At 38.9% G+C, this 26,777-nt stretch overlaps 1 protein-coding gene across 1 annotated transcript in view; it reads left to right on the top strand.

The window, feature by feature from the left end:
* Nucleotides 1-2,740: 2,740 nt before the first annotated feature.
* Nucleotides 2,741-26,777, top strand: part of tead1a (TEA domain family member 1a) — a 44,616-nt gene continuing 20,579 nt past the window's right edge. Inside the window, 4 exon segments of the mRNA XM_051951866.1 lie at nt 2,741-3,002; nt 3,005-3,097; nt 18,555-18,619; nt 21,834-21,896. Coding sequence (XP_051807826.1) covers nt 2,897-3,002; nt 3,005-3,097; nt 18,555-18,619; nt 21,834-21,896 — 327 coding nt within the window. The 5' untranslated portion in view covers nt 2,741-2,896.

Raw genomic sequence — 26,777 nt, 5'->3', positions numbered from 1 at the left:
CTGCAGCGTTTCGGGCCTCAGGTGTCAAAGAGCCTCCAGGTGGAAACGCTGCAGCTTCACACGCATTCGTGTGTGTGTGTGTGTGTGTGTGGTGTGTGTGTGTGTGTGTGTGTGTGTGTGTGTGTGTGTGTGTGTGTGTGTGTGTGTGTGTGTGTGTGTGTGTGTGTGTGTGTGTGTGTGTGTGTGAAGCAGCCACACACTCCGGCCTCCTCTCCGCCCTGCAGGCCGGTCGCTTCGTTCTGTTTCGGGAACTCTGCATGGGAAGTGTGAACAGTAGAAGACCAGACAAAATGACATGTGTTCGCCCGAGGGCCTGGCACTGCGCTGGTGTGTGTTTGTGTGTGTTTTCCGTGTGCATATGTCGCTGTGTGAGTGTGCTGTGAGGCCGCCAACCCTGCTGTTTACCGTGGGGGATTTTAGAAGAATTGTAGGCAGCTGGCAACCCTCCAGTTCCTCTCCTCTCTCTCTTTTTTTCTTCTTTCTGCAGCTAAATCTGCTCGTAGCTGTGTGTAGCCGCCGTTCGCTCGGATTTGATGCAGCGCGACGGTTTAACAAAATAGGCAATTTCCCTTCGTGAAAAGAAGCATAATTTGCCAGGAGCAGCTGGGAAACAGGCGTGCGACGTGTTGATCACAACTTAGAAATGTTTTCAGCGTCAATCGAATGGAAGCTTTTTTTTTTTCATTATTTTGTCCCATTTTTCTGAAAATGAAATCCTGCAAACTGAAAATCTAAATTTGTAACTGAGCAGCAGCAGGTTAATCTGTTTCATTGTTTTATCGGCTCAGACCTTTCACCCGTTTTTCTTGTATTTTAATTAGAGCTGCAGCCATTAATCGATTAGTTGAAATAACCGAAAAGACTAAATTCTGTGATTTCAGCTTCTTAAATGTGGATGTTTTCTGGTTTCTTTCCTCCTCTGTGACAGAAAAATGGAGATCTTTTAGCATAAAATGACAACAGCTAGACAACAAATACTGCAAAAGGGGGAAAAATATGTAAGATGACACAAAAATAGTCACAAAACGCACCAAAATAGATGCAAAGTAGAGCTGCAATGATTAACTGAATAATAAATAATAAAATTGTATAAATTCTATGATTGCAGCTTCTTTAATATAAATATTTTGTGGTTTCTTTCTTCCTTTGTGACAGAAAACTGAAGATCTTCACAGAAAATGACAACTAGTCAAAATCACTGCATAAAGGCAAAAGAATTATGCAAGATGAGTAAAAATAGTTAGAAAATGCACCCAAATAGAAGCAAAAATGATTGTAAAACGGATCTACAATCATTGACTTTTAAAAACAAGTCTAAATTCTGTGATTTTAGCTTTTTAAATGTCAATGTTTTCTGGTTTCTTTCTTCTCTGTGACAGTAAACTGCACATCTTTGGACAATCATGACATTTTTCTGCACAAAACAACTAAAAAAAAAGATGCAAAATGACTTAACGCTTCAGGAACTGACTGAAAAGACCCGCAAAAATAACACCAATAGATGAAAAATATCAGTAAAACACGAGTAAAACTGCGAGAAATATGCACGGAATAACTGCAATGAGGCACAAAACATGCAAATGAGTAAAGAAGGGACACAGGAAAGCACCAAAATGGAAGCAAAAAGATCGTAATTAGAGCTGCAATGAATAACTGAACAATATATAATAAAAAAAGGTCTAAATTCTGTGATTCCAGCTTCTTAAATGTAAATACTTTCAAGTTCTTCTCTGTGACAGTAAACTGAAGATCTTTGGACAAAAGACATTTATCATCTTGAGCTCTTTGGGAAAACACAAACAGATGCAGAATTACAGCAAAAACGCACAAAAAAGCCACAAAAAGATGCAATAACGGCTACAGAGGTATGCAATTATTGATAAAACACACAAAATGAACACAAATGGTGGAAAAACACTGTAAAGAGGCATAAAATGACCCAAATAGTCAAATTACTGCAAAAAGGGCACAAACAGCCACAAAAACACGGCAATAACGACTACAGAGCTATGCAATTATTGGTAAAACACACAAAATGAAAACAAATGGCAGAAAAAGAACCATAAAAGAGGCATAAATGACCAAAATATTCAAAATTACTGCAAAAGGGCACTCAAAGATGCAAAATGGTTGAAGTGCTACAACATTTACTAAAAAAGACACAAGATCAAGACAAACAGTTGAAAAATAACTGCAAAAGAGGCATAAAATGACAACAAATAGACAAAATTATGAAAGATGACTCGAAAAAGGCACAAAGGAGCACAAACTGACAATATTTTGTGATTTCAGCTAAAATGTAAATAATTTCTTTATGGCAGTAAACTGAAGATTTTGAACAAAACCAACATTTGTCATCTTGGTCTCTTGGGAACACAAATAGATGCAGAATTACAGCAAAGACGCACAAAACAACTACAAAGACAGAAATGACTGAGAAGCTATGCAATTGATTAGACACACAAAATCAAGACAAATTGCTGCAAACAACCATAAAAGAGGTGTAAAAGCTGCAGGACTTTAGATTGCAGTGAAAATCACCCATAGTGAAAAAAATGAGTAAAAACACCCAGAAACGTCTCCTTGCATGAGTAAAACGGAACCGTTCTGAAGTTCTGCTTCTCTTTGCCTGTTTTTTCTCTTTGGTAGGTGTTCCTGGATTGTGGACCATTTCCACTCCAACATCTCTCTGGTTGTTCTTCTTCTTCTTCTTCTTGCTGGGGTTTGGAGCTGGCCACTGTTAAGCTAACAGCCTCCACTTTGTAGCCGTCTGCAGCTGGCTGCTCCGCTGGGAGTTAATTATTGGTGTTATCAACTCGTTTTAGCTCGAGTTTACAATTAGCGTTGATCATCTCCCGGCCGTCAAACCGTCACGTGGGGACACTCGGCCGCCAGGATGGATCGCAGTAGCTGGAGCGGCAGTGAGAGTCCAGGCGAGGACATGGACAGACTGAGCGACTCTGGAGGGGATAAGACCATGGATGGAGACCCCGAGGGCGTCTGGAGCCCGACATCGAGCAGAGCTTCCAGGAGGCCCTGGCCATCTACCCGCCTGTGGGAGAGGAGATCATTCTGTCGGACGAAGGGAAGATGTACGGTGAGTGGAAAAGATCTTCAGGTTGTTTGGAAGCATCTAAACCAAAACGCCACCAGGTGAAGGTGGTTTTCATGAATAACTCCTTATAGCACACCAACTTCCTGTTCTGACCAATGTTCGTACCAAACAGTAAAAATTTAAAACTGTAGTTCATCAAATGTCCACTGGAGGCTGGCAATAAAACTGAATTAATCTCCATAGACCCCCATGTTAAAATGTCCAACATTACAGCAGAAAGAAATTTGTTTAGAGCCTCATATAAAATCTGTTTTGGTCTGTAAAGTAATTGTCCCCTTTTCCAAACTGTACAGGTGGTGAATTTTTATACAAGTCACCCATTTAATTGTATTAAGGCTTAAAATTCCACAGAATTGGTGGTTTTCAATCAGTGTGCTTTTTTGTACATGAATAGCATCAACTTCCTGTTCCGTCCAGTGTTTTTACCAAACCGTAACCTCCAGAACTGAAAAATGAAAACTGCAGTTCCTCAAATGTCCACTTGAGGCTGCCTCCACACCGAGTCAATCCCCATAGACTTCCATGTTAAAATGTCCACTTTAAGCCAGAATTAAGCATGTTTCAGCACGGTATAGAAGTCTTTTAGGTCTCTAAAGCTAATTTCCCCTTCATGACAACCACACAGGTGGTACATTTTATAGAAATCACTCATTTAAATTGTGGTAAGATTTAAAATTGGAAGAATTGGTGTTCTCAATTGATACGCTTTTGTACAACGAATATGTTGTGTGTCCCACAACATGCACCCAACCATATTGATGACGTTTGTGTCCTGTTCTGTTTGTTTCTGTCGTTTGCGTCGTCATTTTGTGTCATTTCTGTCATTTTCTGTCTCGTTTAATTATCAAACGGTTTTCCTCCATTGTCAGTCTGATTTCACGTCTCACTCTACCTTCATATTTTCAGGATCAGACTCATTCTTGGACTGTTTTCCATCAGTGGTCAGCAGTAACAGCTAGCTAAATATATAGCTTCTACTGCTGAGAGAAAGCTAACATTAGCATGGTTAGCAACCCTGTTACTGTGATTACAGAAGGGTTAGCAAACAACAAATAGAACACGGAATAAAAATAATGTGATTTGATCAAAGCACAACAAAGTGCTCTTCATGAACACCAACAATGCTACTGTGTCAAACAAACATCATCATAATCTTTAATTTTCCACAAACTTTTGAACATAAACCAGCTAGTTCCCCGAGGCGACACCTTATCAAGTGTTCAGGGTGAAACAACATATTTATGATCCTAATTTTAGTTTCCAGACTTCCAGAGCTGTGTTATAAAGGAATCAGTGGAGAGCACTCTACTTAGAGAGAAAGGGGGAAAGAGGAAAGAGAGTCGCAGCTGGTGGCAGCCAGAGGACCATCTGTCATCACTTCCATTAGTTCATAGACTCTCCCTGCTAGTGTCACGCTGCCTCACTCTCCACCTATAGCTGTTCACTCTGCTCCTTTACAGGCCCGGCGCTGTTTCCTGTGAGACCCAAACCTCCCGACCGACTTGTTCTCACCGTCTGAGAGCATTTCCACGGCTCCAGGATGTGTTTATATCTCAGTTGAATCAACAATTCAAAATTATTGGCACCTTTTAAACACGGTTAGTCAGTGTATAAATAGCAGTGGTGCAGCTTGTCAATCAGTGATATTTAAACATAACACACAGTATAATGGACATGTTTTATCAGTGGATTGAGCTGGTTTTCAAAATGCAAACATGAACATTTATGAATAAAAACACTTTTTTATTGCGAGCAGAAGGCATTAATCACCACAGAAGGCTTTGTCCTGGTGCCCTGCTGTTAGCTTTGAACATCTATAAACAAGAAGTAATTTTAAAAAAGGTTGAATGTTTGCTACATTAAATTTTTTTTTAATTAGCTTTTAGAAAAGTCCAAAACCACCTCACATGAAAGGAATTTTTTTTTTAAAATGTATGAATTTATTTGGTGAAACTTGCCAAGTTTTTTGTTGGAATATTCCCACACTGTCTCAAAGACAGGCGTAAACTAACCGTGACGTCACCCGTTGGTTTTCAACGCCGAGAAAATGAAAGCCGGATTTGCTACTTCCTGGTCGCCGTTTTGGATTTTTTGGAGCCAGATGATGTAAAAAGCGTCATCAACAGGCTGGACCGGAGAGCAACTAGGGGCAGGATTGGCTGAGGACTCTCTTATCCCGCCCACATTTTACCGCAGAGGCTTCTGTTGCTGTCTATTCAGTATAGCCACGCCCCCTGGCTCTGCCAACTTTAACGATTTATTTAAAATTCAGTACTGATTTATTTTAAGATCGGCCACCTGATCTCTCATTTTGACCATGAAAACTAACGGGAAAAAATCCTGAACTGTAGAACATCAGTCTATCAAATTTTATTTTTACAAAAAATGAAATTGGGGCTATGGAGAAAAGCTTTTTGGAAGCAACCCTAGTGACGGCGTGATATTGCAAGTTTTGACACTTCCGGGTGGGCTTCAATTCTGGAGCCAGATGCTACGTCCATCTTTATATACAGTCTATGCTCAAAGATCACCAACTGTGGCTGTACTAAGTATATGTGTACTATATGAAGTAGAATAAAGCAAACAAAAATACACTAAGCTTGTTCATAGAGGATCCAGAATTCCAGAGGGCATTAACCACCACAGAAAGCTTGTCATGGTGCCCCGTTGTTAGCTTTGTTCATCAACCAGAAACACAAAAGTTAAAAGTTTGTTACATCAAAACTGTTTCTGTCTCCCATGAAGCTCATTAGCTGTTAGGAAAAAGTCAAAAACCACCTCAAGTGAGCAATTTCTTTGCAAAATTAGTGACGTAGTTTTTTGTAGAAATATCTCGACCTATCTCAAACATCGCGGGTCGATCAACACATTTTGAACTTGTCGGTGTTGAACCTTAGCACAATAGTAAAAGCTGCATTGTGAAATGTGAACGGTGTGTTTACGGGGGCAAAAAGCAAACGAAAATCACAAAAATACACTAAGATTGTTGATTTTTCATGTCTGACTTCAAAAATCCTCAGAGAATTCCAATAATGTGTGACCAGAAGGCATGAAGCACCACAGAGAGCTTTGTTCATGGTGCCCATGCTGTAACTGTGTCGATCTACGAAAAGATGATGTTTTTTTTTTTGTGGGAATATCCCGAGCTGTCTCAAAGATCATTGGATTGGATTATTGAACCTTACACTGTAGAGCAGGGGTGTCCAACATGCAGCCCGAGGGCCAAAACCGGCCCCCTAGAGGGTTCAGTTAGGGCTGGGCGATAAATCGAATTAATTAGATTAATTCTCCTTTTTAAAACCTGACGATTTGAAAATTTGCCAAATCTTAAAATCGAGGCGAGCTTAAATATATAACAATACAGATTCTTCTTCTGCCTTTCACGACTTGTGCACTGGTGTTCGCTTCCGCCTCTCATCTCCTTCCACCAAAACACTCACCACCCCCGTCATGGTGGACAGAACAGCAGATGAAGAGTTGTTCGCGAGAAAAGGCCTCATGTTACATCGATTATATGGAAGTGGTTCGGCTTTGACAAGACTGACACAGAGCAAACTACAAGTCATGTGCAAGGTTTGCGAAAGTACTGTGAAAACGAAGAGTAGCAGCACAACTAACCTCTTTCAGCACCTCCAGCAGAGGCATCCTAAAGAATGGGAAGAGTGTGACATGGCTAGCACTAGCCATAGCAAAACAGACCGCAAAGAACCAGCATTAAATCATATTGTCAAGATGACTAAAAAAATCTAGATTTTATTTTTGGCCATATCGCCTAGCCTCGGTCCAATCCGGCCCTCAAAGTGCAAAATGACGGGAGGATGTTAATTTTGTGGGATTTTTAATTCTTAATATGTATAATACTCATCAAAAATAAGACTAACCCCAATATTTAAATGTGTCAGGTACATTCATGAAGCCACAAAAAAGACTTTTTAGCTGTTTTACTTAAAAGTTCAGTCTAAATATCGGTGAGTGGACTCAGAGATCCACAGAGCAATCAACCACCAACTTCCCTTGGTTCTGCTGAACTCTTTTGGCTCCGTAGTTTGGATTTAGCGCCTGCAGCTTTCATGTTTTGTTGTTTCCTCTTTGAACCTCAGTTCAAGAGGTGAGGAGAAAACAGAAGGTAGCTAGCAGCCAGGTGTTCTCCTCAGGAAGAGAAAAAATCTATTAATGGAGCTTTGAGGAGCTCTGCTGGAGAACAGGAACGACGGTGTTTTAATACAGGAAACAGGAACTTAGAAAACTGTGGTAAAGTTGGACACAAAGCAGAACAACAACCGTCCACATGCTTTAATTCCATTAGATCAATAGCTGTACTCCAGTAGTACTGGAAGATAAAGGTTGCAGCTGAACATGGAATAATCACATTTGTACAAATCTATCCTGTTATTTATGTTTTAAACTGTAGGTTTCATTCATTAAAGATCAGCTTAAAGCACTGTCACATCATGAAAAGATTTTTCTCACCATTATTTTCTCAGTTATTCAGTGAAGTTCAGAGAAAACGGTGAAAAATGACGACAAGTCTCTGGTTTAGTCCAAAAATGTTCAGTTTTCTGTCACAGAGGAGGGAAAGAAACCAGAAAATATTCACATTTAGGAAGCTTTTTTATTGTTTAATGAATCATTGCAGCTCTATTTTACGATCGTTTTGCTTCTATTTTGGTGCATTTTGCATTTTTTTAAATGGTCATTTTGGGTAATTTTCGTGCCTCTTTACAGTTCTGTGCATATTTGTCACAATTTTCTGCCTCTTACTGATGTTTTTCATTTATTTCTGTATATTTTGCAGGTTTTCTTAGGCAGTTCCTAAACTATTAAGAATTTAGTCATTTGCATCTATTTTGATGCATTTCGTGACTTTTTTTAGTCATTTTGCAGAGTTTTCTACCTTTTACAGTAATTTACACGTCTTTTACAGTTGTTTTGCAGCAGTTTGTTCATTTTGTGCGCCTTTCCAATCATTTCCCTTGCTTTTTGGTCATTTTGCATCTTTTGTGCAGAGAAATGGTCTGCGTTTAATCCAAATATCTTCAATTCACTGTCATAGAGGAGGAAAGAAAAGAGGAATTATTCACATTTAAGAAGCTGCAGTCACAGAATTTGGACGCATTTATTATTTACTCTTCAGTTAATCATTGCAGCTCTATTTTACAATCCTTTCAACATCAGTTTGTCTACATTTCAGTCTCTTTTTTAGTTATTTTGCATTTTTTGTGCCATTTTACACCTCTTTACAGTTGTTTTTGTGTCACTTTCGCAGCTCCGCGTCAGTTTCCATCTTTTTAGTCATGTGTTTTGTGCTGATAAATGTCTCCTTTTGTCCAAATATATTCAGTTTACTGTCACAGAGGAGTACAGAAAGCAGAAAATCTTCATATTTAGGAAGCTGGAATCACAGAATTAGACTTTCTCTTTCTTTAAAGTGACTCAAACTGGTGAATCTGTTGTCAGAATAGTTCCTGGTTTAAACAGTCGATGACTCCTTTCTGACCTGCAGGACTCTGATACTGAAACTCCGTCTGTCTTATTGATCAGCTGCGATCGATCGTCTCGTCCTGTTCCTGATCCGTGGTTTGTTGTTTGTTTGTTTACTTGTTGACTCCGGGTTGTTGACACGTTTATCACCTAATGGAGTGGATGGATCTGCTTCATTTGACTCACAAGGTTTATTACTTTGGTGCGTTTTGTGACTTTTTTTGTCATTTGCATGTTTTTATACCTTTCTGCTTTTAGTCTGAGTCTATTTTGTTATTTTTGCCTCTTTTGTGGTCGTTTTTCATCTAATTGTGTTCGTTTTGTGTCTCTTCAGTCACTACTCTCACTTTTTAGTCATTTGCAATCAATTTTACAGCTCTTTTAATGTTTATCAGCCATTTAGTTCATTTTGCAGATCTTCTCTCTCAGTCCTTTAACTGTTCAATCATTTTGCATCTTTCTGTAAATGTTTTGTCTTTTTTTTAGTCATCTTGCGTAATTTTCTACCATTTTGCAGTAATATTTGTGTAGTTCTTGTCATTTTGCGCCTCTTTTGCGGTTGTTTCACAGCCATTCATCATCACTTCTCTCACTCATGAATCATTTTGCATCTATTTTGTCGCCTTTTCTAACTTTTTTTTTTGTCATTTTGCGCCTCTTTTACCGTTGATTTGCATCTGATTGTGTTCATTTTGTGTCTTTTCAATCAGTTCTCTTTCTTTTTGGCCATTTTGCATCTTTTTATAGTTGTTTTGTGCGTCTTTGCAGTAATGCAGCACCAGTTTGTGTTCATGTTGTGACTTTTTTTAGTCATCTTGCACATTATTTTCACTTTTTTGCAGTAATTTGGTCATTTTTATGTCATTTTGCGCCTATCAACAGTTCCTTTGCAGCCGTTTGTCATATTTTTGATCATCTTTTGTTAATTTTGCGTCTTTTCCTAGTTGTTTTGTGTGTATTTGCGGTAATGCAGCGCTTCCCAAAGAGTCCTGAATCACAGATGTCGTGTTTTTAATCGTCGTTCTGGTTTTTCTGCAGCATACCGGCTATAAAACCAAACCTCTGGTGTCTTTAGGGCTGGTTTAGGTTAGAAAAAGATGAGTGGCAGGTGAATAGTCCCAACAGGAAGTTAACCTGTGGGGTCTAACAATCCCCCCGCTGGGAGAGCGACCGAAATAGAAAAGCAGAGAAAGGTACAGGAAGTGATGAGACGAACTTAGTGGGAGAGAAAAATGAGAACGAGCACGATGCATGTAGAAGGCAGAGAGAATAAAAAGCTGTTATTAAAGGTACAAAGTAACGGCAGCATGATAAAAAAACAACCCGGTGTTGGAACCTTTGGCCGCTGTAGCTGGATGTTAAGAACAGATGTTCCAGATGTGCTGGAGGCTGCAGCAGTCAGATAGGCACTTTTCTTTCTTTCACGAAAATTTCCTGCAGTTTTCATGTTTTATTAATGTCTTAAATTTGACTCATTTTAAAGAAACTGCTGGCTCAGTTTTGTTTATTTTGATTCAAACATGTTAAAAGATGGTGGAAGGACATTAATTACAGGATAAATAATAAAGGAAAGATAGACGTGATAAGCAAAATAAATAACCTTAAAAGACTACATTAAATAAGACACGTAGTTAAAAATCTAAACCTGCTCCTGTTCTGGACAATGTGCATAAAATGAAACTTTAAGCAGCTCAGATTAATGATTAAACAACAATAGTTAATATAATCCAAGGTTTTTATTCCATTCAATGTTAACAGGAGCTGAAGTTTAGTTTGTTGTTTCCGGTTGTGTTAGAATTATTTCCCCTGAATTTATTAAAAAACTGCAGCATCAGTCTCACATCCATTCCAGATGAGAACCAGAATGACATGAAATTTGTCCTAAATGACTCAAAAATGATCCATAACTCCAGAAAATTAGTTCCAGAATGACATGAAATTTGTTCTAAATGACTCAAAATGATCCATAACTCCAGAAAATTAGTCCAGAATGACATGAAATTTGTTCTAAATGACTCAAAAATGATCCATAACTCCAGAAAATTAGTCCAGAATGACATGAAATTTGTTCTAAATGACTCGACAATGATCCCAAAGACACAAAAATTGTCCAAGATGATGAGAAAGATCCAAGTCGATGTAAAATCTGTTGAAAATTTACAAAAAAATTGTCCAAAAATGAGTCAGAATTCACCCAAAAATGATCCAAACTGACTGGAGATTTGCAGAACAACACAAAATTAGTCCCATGATGCTTCAAAAAATGGCAGAAAATGACTCAAGATTTGTGCAAAATGACTCGAAAATGATCCAACTTTGTTGAAAATGAAATGAAAATTGCTTGAAAATGATGCAATTTCTGAGTCAACACCTGTCTAAAATTAAAGAAAAAAATGGTTCTGAACAAAATCCAGATTCAGTGTTCAGACTGAGACGCCTGGATGGATGGTAAACTGATCGGGGGTCAGTTTTTAGCAGAACTCAGATGTTTCTCCTCCTAAATGTCATGGTTCTATCTGCTGACTGATGAAGTTCTGAGGCTCAGAAATGATGGAAAAAGTCCATTAAAGTGATAAATCTGGATGCAGGTTAGAACTGTGATCCATTGATGAAGTTACTGCAGATGAAGAACCAGATGTTCTGAGGAGGTTCTGGAGGAGCTTTAGTCCAATTTGGTTGATTTTTTTTGTGCTAAATTAGAGTTTTTGTTAAAATTTCATCTGTTTGTGGTGATTTTTGGTCCTTTTTTGTGTGGTGGTTTTGGGTGTTTTCCTGGCATATTTGAATCTTTCAGGTAGTTTTGGCTCTTTTCTGGGTGATTTGTGTCTTTTGTGATACTTTGGACATTTTTGTGGTTATTTTGCATGTTTTTTTGTTATTGCCAAATTTGAGTTTTTGTTGCAAATTAACCCGTTTTGTGGTGATTTTTAGTCCCTTTTTGTGGAGATTTGAGTGTTTTCCTTACCTTTTTGAATCTTTCAGGGTAGTTTTGGCTCTTTTTGGGTGATATTGGGTCTTTTGTGGTAACTTTTGCTACTTCTGTGGGGATTTCTAGTTTTTTTGTCCCTGTATAAATGTCATGGTTCTATCTGTTGAACTGATGAAGCTCTGAGGCTCAGAAATGATGGAGAAAGTCCATTAAAAGGGGATAAATCTGGACCCTCCTCTATGGAACTCTGAAATATTCCCAGCTTGGATGTTTTATTTTCCCTTTAAATGAAGCTGCATGTTGTTTGCAGTGACTGGAAGACGAAGCAGCAGCTGTGATGGTTTAAAGTGAGGACACTGAGGTGGATCTGTGGATCTGTGGATGTTGTAATGATCTGTGAGCTCCGGGCTCCAGGCCAGCGTTGGTCCTGAGCTCCTCCTCGGGTGGTCAGTGAGGCTCTGACCTCCTTCTGAGGAGCTTTTCTAGAAGTCTTAATCACCGACTGTGTCAGAAGCAGCACAGAAAGTTCAACATTTTCATATTACTAGTCAACATTTTGGCTCCACTGAGCCGTTTTTTAAACCCTTCACGCTGTAAATTCTCCTTCTGCCGTCTTAAACTGAGAGTTATTGGGTCCCAGTTAGACTCAGTGGGCTCATTCATGCTTTATCCAGAATGAACTCCTGTTAAAAAACCCTTCTCAATCAGACCATCGGACGTCTGCAAGCTCGTTCAAACGCTGCTGCTGATTCTCAGCTGAATTCAATTTCAGCTTGTGTTTATCGTCCACAAGTCTCTGAGAAGGAAATCTGTCTGAGAAGCTGGTCTGTCACATGCACAGGGATCGGTCTGCACTGGAGAAAGGACTTAAGAGTTTAAGCATTTCTATTGTATTTCCTTCTTCTGTAAAATCACAGGTAATGGATCATAAAGTAACAGGAAAAAAGTGTAAATTTCACTTAACTGTAAAAAAAACGGTTTAAACCTGTAAATAACGTTATATCATGAGTCTGTTATTTGTTTTTCATTGTTCCTTTAGTTTGATTGTAAAATTACACTATTTATTTTAAATTATTTAAGCAAAAGTAATTTTTTAACAGATACTGTCATCATTTGAAAGAAAAATGTTCAGAAAAATGAAGTGTAAAAAAAAGGAATGAAGAACTGTAAAAAAGAATTTAAGCTGTTATTTACAGATTTTGTCTGTTTTGTTAAATTATATATTAACAATAATATTGTCTAAAAGACAGGAAAAAAGTAAAAAAAATGTATGAATTAAATGTTTTCTGTAAAAAAAAAACGCCAAACTGTAAATAACATCCTATATTTTTAAAATTTTGTTTGTTCGCTGCATTTGACTAAATTTACACTATTTTTATATTTTGGAAAGAAAAATGAAGTATATTAAGGAATGAAAAAAATAATAAAAATAATTTAAAAAAAAGCTTTTTTTGCAGAATGTGTCTGTTTAGTTAAATTGCAGATAATAAATAATAAAAATGACCCCAAAAAACGTGTAAATTGACATGTTAACTGTAGAAAAAGGCCATTTTAATCATCAGTTAATGTAATTTTCCTAAATATCTGCATACATAGTAAAAGCAAACAAAACTAAAAACCTTCCTCACCGCTGCAGCACTTAAAATAAAAAAACCATCCAGATAAATAAAAACGGTGACAGTGGATGTTTAAAACTAGCAGCAGTTTAACTTTTAGTGAGAAGGATAAAACGTGCATTTTACTATTTTAAGGAGTTAGATTTCACTCCAGAGTTTTATAATTCAGTTGCTGCAAATGAATTAAAGAGGATCTGACTAAAAACAGCTGCATTCATGTTACTTGTTCTCTTAACTGCTTCAATTCTTTTATTCCCCAGTTTAACTACATTTACCTCACCGGCAATTGATAAATGTCAACTTATTTATATTTCTGTACATATTTCATGTTTTTATACGTTTATATGTTGTTGGTATGTGAGGACAGAAGTTTCATGATAAACTGTTTAATGACAATAAAACTGATTCTGATCAACGTTAAGGTCGAGAGGAGGAAGAATTTTACAGATTGACTTGATGAATTTAGAGATAAAGTTTTCCACCCAGCAACAAACGTGAACATCAGCAGCCTGGTTCTGGTTCTAGTTCTGATTGTGGTTCTGGTTCTGCTTCTAGTTCCAGTTCTGGTCCTGGCTCTGGTTCCGTGTTCTTAAATCTCTTACATACCAAAACATGAGCTCTGTGTGTTTCTGGAGCCTCCATTAAAACGAGCAGCTTCTGGTCGTCATGGTTAAAAAAACATCTGATTCCAACCTTGAAGTCTTTAACTGAACAAGAAGGAACATCCAGAGGAGGGAGGAGGAAGGAACAGCCAGAGGAGGGGAGGAAGGAACAGCCAGACAGAACAGAGGATGGATGGATGGATGGATGAAGGATGGATAAAAGATGGATGGATGAAGGATTGGAAGATGGATGTATGAAGGATGGATAAAAGATGGATAAAAGATGGATGGAATGGAGGAGGATGGATAAAAGAGAGATGGATGATAAAAGATGGATAGATGGATAAAGGATGGATGGATGGATGAAGGATGGATAAAAGATGGATAAAGGATAGATGGATGGATGAAGGGAGGATGGATGATAAAGGATGGATGGATGATGAAGGATGGATAAAAGATGGATAAAGGATAGATGGATGGATGAAGGGAGGATGGATGATAAAGGATGGATGGATGATGAAGGATGGATGGATGGATGGATGGATGGATGAAGGGAGGATGGATAAAAGATGGATGGATGGATGAAGGGAGGATGGATGGATAAAAGATGGATGGATGGATAAAGGATGGATGGATGGATGGATGGATGAAGGGAGAATGGGATGATGATGGATGGATGGATGAGGATGGATAAAGGATGGATGGATGGATGGATGGATTGAAGGGAGGATGGATGGATGAAGGGAGAATGGATGGATGAAGGGAGGATGGATAAAAGATGGATGGATGGATGAAGGGAGGATGGATGATAAAAGGATGGATGGATGGATGGCATAAAAGATGGATGGATGGATGAAGGATGGATAAAGGATGGATGGATGAAGGGAGGATGGATGGGATGAAGGGAAATGGTGGATGAAGGGAGGATGGATAAAAGATGGATGGATGGATGAAGGGCAGGATGGATGGTAAAAGGATGGATGGATGGATGAGTTAGTCAGAGTTTAGCAGGAAGTAGTGTGTTTTATTGAAGGATGATAATTCACCGTTAAGCCTCCTACCAAAGACCAGCTGCCCCCTCTGGAGTCAGATTTCCAGCCCTGCCTCCTCCTCCAGCCTCTGTGTGAGTGTTGGCGCTCCATGCACGTACTGCACAGTTGTGTGTGGCGCTCGTGCTCCGTAAGCCGCACGTGTGTGTGTGTGGGCGGTGCACGTCGTCAGACCGCTGGGGGGAACCCTGCAGGAGGAGCATGCCCAGATTTATTCAGGTAAACCTCCTTCTGTGGCGGCGACCCGCTCAGAGACACGAGCCATGCCCCCCCCTCCACGTGCACGCCCACAGTGCACCGCTCCGCCAATCTGCCTAGTTTAGTCAGGCTATTGTGGAGCCGTTTGGGAGCAGAGTAGAAGGTTTGGCTTTGTGCTGATCTTGACCATCGGTTGGCCAGCTGGCAGGACTTTGGGTTATCCACTCGGCTGCATCGGAGACGAGCCAGAAGAGAACGAGACGAAGAAAAACAAGGAAAGAACAGCACGTTAGATTAGAGGATTTCACAAATTTATCTGGAAAATAAGAGTTAGATTAAAAATTATCTGAAAAAATAAGAGTTAGATTAGAGGATTTCACCATTTATCTAGAAAAATAAGAGTTAAACTAGAGGATCTCACCATTTATCTAGAAAAATAAGAGTTTAAACTAAGGATCTCACCATTTATTTAGAAAAAATAACAGTTTAAACTAAATGATTTCACCATTTATCTAGAAAAATAACAATTAAACTAGATGATTTCACCATTTATCTAGAAAAATAAGAGTTAAACTTGAGGATCTCACCATTTATTTAGAAAAATAACAGTTAAACTAAATGATTTCACCATTTATCTAGAAAAATACAGTTAAACTAAATGATTTCACCATTTATTCTAGAAAAATAAGAGTTAAACTAGAGGATCTCACCATTTATTTAGAAAAATAACAGTTAAACTAAATGATTTCACCATTTATCTAGAAAAATAACAGTTAAACTAAATGATTTCACCATTTATCCAGAAAAATAAGAGTTAAACTAGAGGATCTCACCATTTATTTAGAAAAATAACAATTAAACTAGATGATTTCACCATTTATCTGGAAAAATAAGAGTTGTGCGAGCTCTACAGGACCCGTCAGTTTATCTCATCCCATTCATTGTCTATGTGAAACGCTTGTATGCTGGTTGCGTTTTGTTGCGTTTCTCCAGAGCAGCCCACAGCTCATTTGCATAAAGTAAACTTGTCTTCTGCTTTATGCAGATTTGATGTGGTAAGTGGAGATCCGATGTATCATGAAACGTTTGTCAAACATAGGACTGAAGCTCTGAAGGTCTAAAGGTCGGTCATGTGACCTCCTAGTGGCCCACTAGTGATGGTACGTGTCCACAGGATCCGTTTTCCTCGTGTGTAAACGTATCACATCTGAAAATGTCCCACCTGGTGGGCGGGTCACCAGTGGGCCACTAGGTGGTCACAGACCTTCAGTCTGGTAAAAACGTCGGACCAACATGGAGGCTCGGTTGCAAACTTTCTTTTTTAGTACAAAAACAGCTCAGCATAAAGTATTTCTGAAAACATCTGAGGTGAGAACTAATCTGCTGAATCTGTCCTGGTTTTAGTTCGACGGCTAGTTTAGACGTGTTGTGGCTGTTCCTGGGCCTTTAGAGCCACTCTGCTGGCTGTACCGAAGTGTCTGACTCAACACGCATGCAAAAGAAAATGATGCCCACAGAAAAATGTTTTAAAAATAAGGCACTATTTATTGTAACATAAATTTCTTTGAAACTTAGAAACAAAAAGACGTAGGATGCTAAAGATAAAATGAGGAAGAATTTGCTGCAGGCCTTGGATGTGCGTTGTAATCAAAAGACTGTCTCTGGTAGGCCACACCTTCCTGGAGGTCTTCCTGGCTTTCATTCCCATCTTTCAGCCACTAGATGTGGTTACCTCAAGAAAAACAGATTAATAAAGAAAACAATTGTCCTGGCTCCTACAGTCACAAATCACCTGAGCTCAAACTCGAATCTGCTGGTAAACCAAACTGTTCCTGACTCCTACAAGACATTTGACAAAAATTTGGGATGTCAGACCTCTGTTCACCCGTGACAAATTTGCATAAGTCAAGTTTACTTCATGCAAATGAGCTCCAGGGGCCTGTAACGGATCGCAGCTCGAATTGCACCACAACAGAACCAGCATGCAACGAGACACTGAATGGGATGTGATAAATTGACGGATCCTGTGGACACGTACCGTGACCCACCCAACAACCGGACCATATTCAGACACGTTTCCATACGAGAAAAAACTTCCCTGAGGACACGTAGCTAACGTTCGCTCTGGTGCTAACATGTTTTACATTGGGGTGATCAGAAAACTCTTTGTTGCAGAATTTGCTCCAACCAGCATTTATCCACGCTGACATCAGACAGATTTTAAAAGAAAACTTTCCTCCCAACGAGCTCAATGCATCTCGTCTTCCTTCACTTTTCACCAAACTTTCTTGTGCGCTGATTCACTCAGCGAGTCTTCTGCTTCTTCTTCACGGCTTTCGGTTCATTAGCCCCACCTGCTGGACTGGAGTGTTCATTAGTGTTACCACTGTGCCAGAAGTTAAGGAACTGAGAAGGGTGTGATTAAATGCTTTTTTAGCGTTATTTTTTTTAAATTAATGTGTCAAACTCCCAACTCTAGTTATAATTTGGTACTGTAAAATAAACACCGAATAGCCTGACATGGAGTAAAAATACACTTGATTGCTTTAGTAATCAATTTTTATGACAAATATAAAAATGTGAATTTTTCCTGAAGACTTTTGTCCATTTTTCTCTTCTAGATGAGCCACATTTTTCTTTTTCTTTCTTTAGCAGTTTTCAAAAGGCGAGTTTTGTTTCTTCTTCTAATCTGTTGATTACAGCTGTAGCGCCCCCTTCTGGTGGCAGGTTTACTCATCGTCAGCATCATTTATTAGCAATAAAGTAAATAAAATATTCTCAACACAATAAACCGCCAGCTATCCGGTTAGCTACATGCTAACTGGTCTCTATTAAAAACAAGCTTTTATATTTTAGCAGTCATAGCAAATGAAGTTTAAAAATGTCTTCCATGAAACGTTAAATGTTATTTCTTGCCAAATTAAAGCTTTTCTTTTAAGTTTTTTTTACAGCATTTCAAAACTTTGCTCCACATTTCTTTGATAATTCCATTAAAACATGTTTTTTTTAAGCTATAATACGTGAACACAAACTTTCTCCACGTAAACTTGCGGTTTTCTGCCTCCTTTCTCTCAGCCTCACTAATCCATACCGGCCAGGTCATGCTGAGTCTGCTGTGCTGCCTATTGAATGGGCTGAATTATTCAGCATTGTAAGCACGCATGTGTGCGTGCATGCGCGTACGTGCACGCTCGTAAGCATGGGTACAGCTGGCCTGCTGGTTCCTTTAATCAGGGGACGGCCGGTCCGCATGAATGCCTGTATTGTTGGGTCATGTGTATTCAGGGCTAGGGCATGTGTGTGTGTGTTTGTTAGCGTGTGATTGTGTGTGTGTGTGTGTGTGTGTGTGTGTGTGTGTGTCGGGCTCAACGGGGTATCCGTGATTACAGCGTTTCTATGTGAAGCTGCACGTCACTGGGTCGCTGGGTCAACAGCTCTAAATCAGCAGCTAAGATGTTTGTCAGGGTCATATGATTTCTGGGGTTTAACATGGGTGTGTGTGTGAGGAAAAAGAAAAAAACAAAGCATGTGTCATGCTTCATGTTTTGTGTCTTTTGCCTCCAGGTCGCAACGAGCTGATAGCCAGATACATCAAGCTGAGGACGGGGAAGACGCGAACGAGGAAACAGGTAATAATGAGGCGGCGTTTAAATCCAATCACAGCGTCTGCAGAATGTGTCACTGCAGGAAATCACGTTAAACAGAGATTAAACTGCAGTCGTGAAGAGAGACGTGATCAGTCCTCATCACAGAAAAGAAATCATAAACTTAAAATTTTGAAGGTAATAAAGAAAAATCACTTGGTGAGAAGCAGTGTGGTCTTACCCACAACCCAAATATAGTGTTACAGTGGTATTGTTGCAGCTAAAGTTACAGAAAGAAGCTAACTACACAGCTAAACTGATACAAAACAGCTAAATACACATCTATGGCTATAAAAAGACGCTAACTACACAGCTAAAGTAATAGAAAACAGTTAACTGCACAGCTTAACTAGTACAAAAGCAGCTAAATACACGTCTATGGCCATAAAAATGAATACAACAGCAGCTAAATAAACAGCTCTGGTCATAAAAAGACGCTAACTCCAGAGCTAATGTCACAGAAAACATATAACTACACAGCTGATGTTATAGAAAGAAGCTAACTGTATTGTCAAAGCCATAGAAAGACACTAACCACACAGCTACAGTAATAGAAAACAGCTAACTACACTGCTTAATGAATACAAAAACAGATAAATGCACATCTGTGGCCATAAAAAGACACTAACTACATAGCTAAGGTTATAGAAAACAGAAAATTACACAGCTAAAGTAATACAGAAACTGCTAACTGTTTAACCCCTTAAACTTCAGTGTACCACCAGCAGTACACCTACTAATTTGCATAGGAATTTCAAGAATGTCCGACGGCTGCAAACACGATTATACAAACACTATACGCCGATGGAAAGCTTAGATTCTCATGAATCCGCCGGTATAAACCACTTTCAGATGTGATTACCACAGCGGGTGAGAAAAACACATTTGTCCGACAAAAACGAATATTCATCCATCCGTTCTCTATACACGGCTTCAATGCACACAGCGCGACTCACATTTCCGGGTTCATTATTACACACAAAAAAAAAGATTCCACAAAAAACGGCCATAATCCAACCTTTTACATCCAGACGACACAAGCCAGTAAACTATTTTATCCAAAACATGTCCTGAAGTCGGTATAAAATCCACGAATCGGTCGTTTTCAAGGAAATGCACCTCGCCATGTGCGTCCAATATTCCACGTATTTTTCGTAATTTTTTTTATTTAAAAATAGAATATTAGCGATTTTTTTTGTACTGAAAACGGCTGGAATTGACTGCAGCTTAAAGGGTTAAAAAGCTAATTTCACAAGCTAATTATACAGCTAAAATCATAGAAAGCAGCTAATAATACAGCTAAAGCTATAGAAAAAAGCTAACTACAAAGCTAAAATAGTACAAAAACAGATAAATACACAGCTATGGCTATTAAAAAGATGCTAACTACACAGCTAAGGTCATAGAAAACAGCTGAAATTGTTTAAAAAGCTAATTACACACTTAGCCATAGGCAGAAGCTAAGTATACAGCTAAAATCATAGAAAGCAGCTAATAATACAGCTAAAGATATAGAAAAAGCTAGCTACATAGCCAAAGTCATAGAAAGAAGCTAACAATGTGGCTAAGTCATAGATGAAGCTAACTACATAGTCAAAGTAATAGAAAAAAGCTAAGAATCTGGCTAAGTCATAGAGGAAGCTAACTAAATAGCCAAAGTCATAGAAAGAATCTAAGAATTCTGCTAAAGTAACTGAAAAATATAATTACACAGCTGAAATTATCAAAAGAAGCTAACTGCACAGCTAAAGTAAAAGAAAATAGCTAAATACACAGCTGTGGCTATAAAAGGACGCTATCTTCATAGCTAAGGTTGGAGAAAACAGCTAACTACATAGCTAAAGTCATAGAAAACAGCTAACTAGACTGCTAAAGTTATTGAAAGAAGCTAATAATACAGCTAAAGCTATAGAAAGAGGCTAACTACATCGCTAGATTAAAACAGAAACGGCTAAATACACAGCTATGGCCATAAAAAGTCACTAAATACATAGCTAAACATGTAGAAAACAGGTAAAAAAAAAATCCAAGTTTTGTCTGACAGCATGAAGTTTCATTAACAGATAGAAGTACCGTACTTTGAATTGTGTTAATTGCTATGGGGAAGGATTTTTCCACATTTCAGCACCAAAATTGATCCTACAGCTGACCGCAGCAGGATCAATGTGACCTCTACAATTTTACATCTATTACAAATGTCCACAAAAAAAAGTAAAAGTTCAGTTTGTTGCTTACAGTTGTTTGTAGACAGTTATTTGCATACAATAGACTATAACACTGCAAGCGATGTATTTTAAGTTGTGTGAAGTGATTTAGAGACAGATTTTTCCAGATTTCCACCTCACAATTGGTCCCAGAACAGTAGAATTCCACTTTCGTTTTGTTTGACTAATGGTAGCTAAAGTTTATTTTGTTGCTTCCAGTTGTTTAGGATTATTTCCTCTGACTCAATGATACTGAATACAATCCAGGTTTTGACCAACGGCAGCTGAAGTTTTATTAGTTGCTTCCCGTTATGGACTCAGTAATAATGAATATAATCCAGGTTTTGACATACAGGATCTGAAGTTTAGTTCGTTGCTTCTGGTTGTTTAGGATTATTTCCTCTGAGTTTGTTAAATAACGAATGCACACGACACAGAAACTAATTAACTACTCATAGTTCTAAATTGCAGCAGTAAATGACATTGTGTGCTGTTCTTCACCTTAAAATTAACATTAAAATATTTAACTATGAAAGTCTGACTTAGTGTTGATTTAAGGTTTGCATCAGTGACTTTATTCTAGACGCGTTGCTAAACATGACCTCTGTAGTCTTTAAATGCCGACAAGAAGAAGAGTAGCAATGAAAACACATTCTACTGAAGCATTTTCATCACATGTTGAGGTTATAAACACATTAAAAATGACATGTGGAACCAGTCTGTTGAGGTTTTGTGACAGATCGCGGCAGCAGAGCGTGAATCTGTCGGATGCTGGTCGGCGTTCCCAGGTGTCTGTCTGCTCTCAAAAGATGTGCATAGATGGATCTATTCACTGTTGTCAGGGGAGGACTGAGTGTGTGTTCGCCCTTCCAGTGTGGCAACAGGCCTTTCATAACCATGGCAACTCTCTGTTTGGTCCTTCCTCCTCTTCCCAACCCTCCAACCCCCTTTTCTCCTGCTGCCCTCCTCTCCTCGCCTCCTCTCCTCTCCTCCAGGTATCCAGTCACATCCAGGTCTTGGCCAGAAGGAAATCCAGGGAGTTCCAGTCCAAACTAAAGGTAAGACGTGAGGAAATAAATCCCCTTCTGCACGGACGGCGGTGTGTTTTTACAGTTTGTTTGGAGTAAACAGGATTAGCACCAATCACTGCAGTGGGTGAGAAATAGCGCCACCTGCAGGCAGCCAGGCAGATTCTACAAATTCTAAAAATGCATCCAAATATCGCAAGTCTCACACTGCTCTGATCTGCAGTTTACATGTGCAAAAAGTCACCAGAAATACTCTGGATAATATGAAGCTAGAGTGTTATTGTTTTAAACACAGACTGCCAACTGTAAAAGGAGCATTTATTATTTTTTACAACCTGATTGAACCTGAAAAACTGATTTCTGCTCTGTTTGATGGTGAGAAACACAACAGTTGAACAGTTTTTCAGTAAAAAAACAATGAATCCTCTGAATTCTGAGTAGTTTCTGGTTCTTTTTTTGTTTATTTTTTGTTAGTTTTTTGCTGCCATCCCGTTTTTCTTCACTGACATTCATTTTTTCTCCATTCTAAAGAATAAAGGAGAGGAAAATCAAGAGAATAGAATACTCTACATCTCAATTTCTAGGATTATTTGTTTTCCAAAATTTTTAAAAACTGGAATCAACATGTCCAGCAATTTCCAGAGGTTTTCCTGATGCTGGATATAAATGGAGGCTCCACATACTATAGATATTTAATTATTTACATTTTTAATGACTTTCCATACTTGACTCTTCCGTTCTCAGTGTAAACACTGCGGTCCATCCGAAAAGTCTCTGAATTTTTGCTGCGTCACTGTTTGCTTCACACTTGCGCTGAGGAGCACAGAATTTCTAATAATTTTTAACAGAATCTGTTTATTTTTGGCAAATCTTTAACCGTGACATGTAGAATAAAGCGATTTTGATGAAATTTACGCAGTTTTTAAGCTTAGATTTGGTTACTTTTTCCTTAAAGAGCTGCATGTCCCAGATTATTCATTCATGGGCTGTTGTAAAATTCAAAATCCAATCATTTTTTCTTGTTTTTGCAGTTTCAGCCTGATAAATTGTATTTTTAATTTACAAAAATTGAAAAAAAAATACAACAAAAATCAACATGTCCAACATTTTTCCAAATGTCCAGCACCTAAAAAAGAAATCAAAATAAATGATGACTCTATATACTACAGATATTTTCCTACTTTTTAATTTGTTTATGCACAGTGTAAACACTGCCTGCAGTTCAGCTGAAAACTGAATTTTTGCTGTGTCACCGTTGGTCACAGCTGAGTCACTAGCTGCGTTTCCATTACCCTTAGATATGCGCAAAATGTGAATAGCGCAATAAAAAAATGGTAATGGAAACACCTGAATTATCTACTAAAATATCGCTAAAAAGTTTTTACGCTCTCATGAGGTGGTTTTTCAGACGTTTCGATATTGAAAAATATCGCAAAAGCGCAATGGAAACACTTTTTCTGCAATTATACATCATCGGACATGACGTACCTGGTCACATGACCAGTTCTCTTGGAGTAAACATGGCACGGTACGTGTGGACAGAAGAGGAGACCGAGACTTTTCTTGCCATTATTCTTGAGAAAAACATCACTGCCATACTAGACAGCAAACAGCAGAGGAATGCAGAGTGTTAGAAGGAGATAGAAACAGGTTTTGGGCGTCCATCTTCCTGCAGTGAAATCTCGCGGGATGATATTTTACAAGATGCTTCTGCCCAGAACAACCTTCAATGGAAACACGTTCAAAGCGCAAATATACTTTGTCGAAATTTTAGAAATATCGCTTTTATTTTGCAAGAAACTGTAAAGGAAACCCAGCTACTGTTTGCTTCATCATTACACAGAGAAGCACAGAATTTTTATTTTTACCAGAATCTTTTTTGAGGAAATTGTTTATTTTTGGTGAATTTCTAAAGAATCATCAGTTTTTAAGCTACATTTTCCCAACATGTCACAGATGAGTAGTTCAAGGACTGCAGGAAACATGGAAATCCAGCATTTTTTTTCCTATTTTTGAAGCTTCTAGCTCTGATAAATCACATAATTATGGTGCTTTTTCTGAATACAACATGCCATTCAGACTCTGCTGCAGGTTTTGGACTTATGAGGCTTTTTAAGATCTCTTTTGAATCTCGTAGAAGCAACAGTTTTGTCACCCAATGCACAGAAATGGTGTAAATCCTGTGTTGTTGTTTTTTTTGTTGTTGTTGCTGGATGCCGGTCACAGTGACTCCTGTATCCTTGGTGTCTAATTAGGTCTGTTTAGCTCCTCTTCCTCCTCCTCTTACATCCATACATCCATTCTTCTCCTCCGCCTCCTTTCACTCTATTAATCTTTTCTTCTCCTTTCTCACTGTTGCTTGTAATTAACTTCACGTGAAGCAACAAAGCGCCGCTTGTTTTTCCGAGCGGAGCTGAAAGGAGACGCAGCGAACAGTCATAAAATAAACGACAGATGGTTCATTAAAGTCCACATTAAAGATTCGTTTGAATCATATTCTGACACGTTAAACTGGAATGTAGCTGAAGCTGTTTTCTTTAAAAGGATGAAAATGTTGCTTTAGACAGTATTTTTGTTCTCCTTTTCTACGTATTAAATCAGGATTTATGACCTGAACTTTTAACGCCTCAGAGTGACAACCTGATGAAAAATAAACCTTGTTTATCTTGTTTTTATCTAGTTTTCATTATGTGAGTGTGTGGATGTTTTTTTTCAATCATCCATGATTCCACTTTTGTGCAGCTCAAGGTTACATTTTGTAATTGCTTTTTTTGTCAGATTCTGTTGACAGAAAACGGAGAAAAGCAGCAAATTCTCACGCTGGAGACGCTGGAAAAAGCAAATATTTGACATTTTTTCCTTCAACAGATTCTCTGCATGCTGCGTATATTTTTTGATATATATATTGGCCGACATTCTTCATATTTATACTCGAGGCCACTTGCAATTCAACTGAAAAGACTCAGAATTTTTGTCATGTCATTGTTCTTCATAGCTGAGTCATTAATGGCTTAGCGGTTGCAGTGAGCAGCACAAAAGTTTTATTTATTTACAGAATCTTTCTAGAGCAAACTGTTCATTTTTGGACATATCAATTATTTTTACCTGATTTGTTTTTTTAATATTTAATATCTGGTAAAATCACAGAAAAGGGATTAATTTACATGTTGACTGAATAAACGAGCAAAACTAAATAAAATGTCAACAAAATCCACATCAAACGTAAATAACATCCAAAATCAGTCTTTTTCCAAATGGTAGTTTGTGAGGCATGGCGGCGGAAGCATCATGACGTGAAGCACGGTGGTGGCGGCATCATGGTGTGAAGCACGGTGGTGGCTTCATCATGGTGTGAAGCACGGTGGTGGTGGCATCATGGTGTGAAGCACGGTGGTGGTAGCATCATGATGTGAAGCACGGTGGTGGTGGCATCATGGTGTGAAGCACGGTGGTGGCGGCATCATGGTGTGAAGCACGGTGGTGGTGGCATCATGGTGTGAAGCACGGTGGTGGCGGCATCATGGTTTGAAGCACGGTGGTGGCGGCATCATGATGTGAAGCACGGTGGAGGCAGCATCATGATGTGAAACATGGTGGTGGCAGCATCTTGATGTGAAGCACGGTGAAGGCGGCATCATGATGTGAAGCATGGTGGTGGCAGCATCATGACGTCAAGCACGGTGGAGGCAGCATCATGATATGAAGCACGGTGGAGGCAGCATCATGATGTGAAGCACGGTGGTGGCAGCATCATGACGTCAAGCACGGTGGAGGCAGCATCATGATGTGAAGCACGGTGGTGGCAGCATCTTGATGTGAAGCACGGTGGTGGCGGCATCATGATGTGAAGCACGGTGGTGGCAGCATCATGATGTGAAGCACGGTGGTAGCGGCATCATGGTGTGAAGCACGGTGGTGGCGGCATCATGATGTGAAGCACGGTGGTGGCGGCATCATGATGTGAAGCACGGTGGTGGCAGCATCATGATGTGAAGCACGGTGGTGGCGGCATCATGGTGTGAAGCACGGTGGTAGCGGCATCATGGTGTGAAGCACGGTGGTGGCGGCATCATGGTGTGAAGCACGGTGGTAGCGGCATCATGGTGTGAAGCACGGTGGTGGCTTCATCATGGTGTGAAGCACGGTGGTGGTGGCATCGTAATTTTTTTTGAAAATGTAAGACTGAAATCACTGTTTACTGTATTAAATCAGCTAAAATGTCACTATTTTACAGATATTTGCAGGTATTTTCACAGTTTAACATTTTTTGAGGCTCTAATGTTTGCAGAATTTAATTTTCTTTCGCAGATTTTCTGTTCAGTATAAAACTCGGAGCTAAATGTTCCTTTACAGACAATAAATGTTGACTTTAAGCTCAAGTAAACACAGTGTGAAGATTTTGAGTAATTAAACTAAACCTACAAAACCAGGATTTCTTGCCTCTTTTTCAACCCTAGCTGTGTATCTGTGGCTTATTATTCTGTATTTCCTCCACATTGTTTCTGTTTTTTCATTCGAACTTGGTGAGGCTTAAAGCGAACATGTGCTCTAGTGGTTTTTTACAGAGATGAGTTCAGGTCAGGATGTTATCAGACCCAGATGGTTGCTGGTGTTTAGCAGGAAAATCCAGCGTGATTCCCGTCTATAATGTTATTAGTTCCCACAGGAGGAGAGATTTCACTCAGCGCCAATTAACTTGAGTGAAGCTGCCAATTAGTGAATCTGCAGCGATCGCCGAGCCTCTAATTCCATTTTATTCAGCTGCTCCGGCTCCCTTCACATCCTGCCGTTTGCTGTAGATCTCAGATGTTTGCATCCAGTTTAGTTCTCGTCACACCCGGAATAGACGAAGGGTTACTGCAAATATCTGGAAAATAATTTTACTTTTGTTGATTTAAATACAGTAAAACA

This window comes from Acanthochromis polyacanthus, chromosome 8, assembly GCF_021347895.1.
Source record: "Acanthochromis polyacanthus isolate Apoly-LR-REF ecotype Palm Island chromosome 8, KAUST_Apoly_ChrSc, whole genome shotgun sequence".
Lineage (NCBI taxonomy): Eukaryota > Metazoa > Chordata > Actinopteri > Pomacentridae > Acanthochromis > Acanthochromis polyacanthus.
Note: the sequence above shows the minus strand (reverse complement) of the source record. Positions and strands in the feature narration are given on the sequence as shown.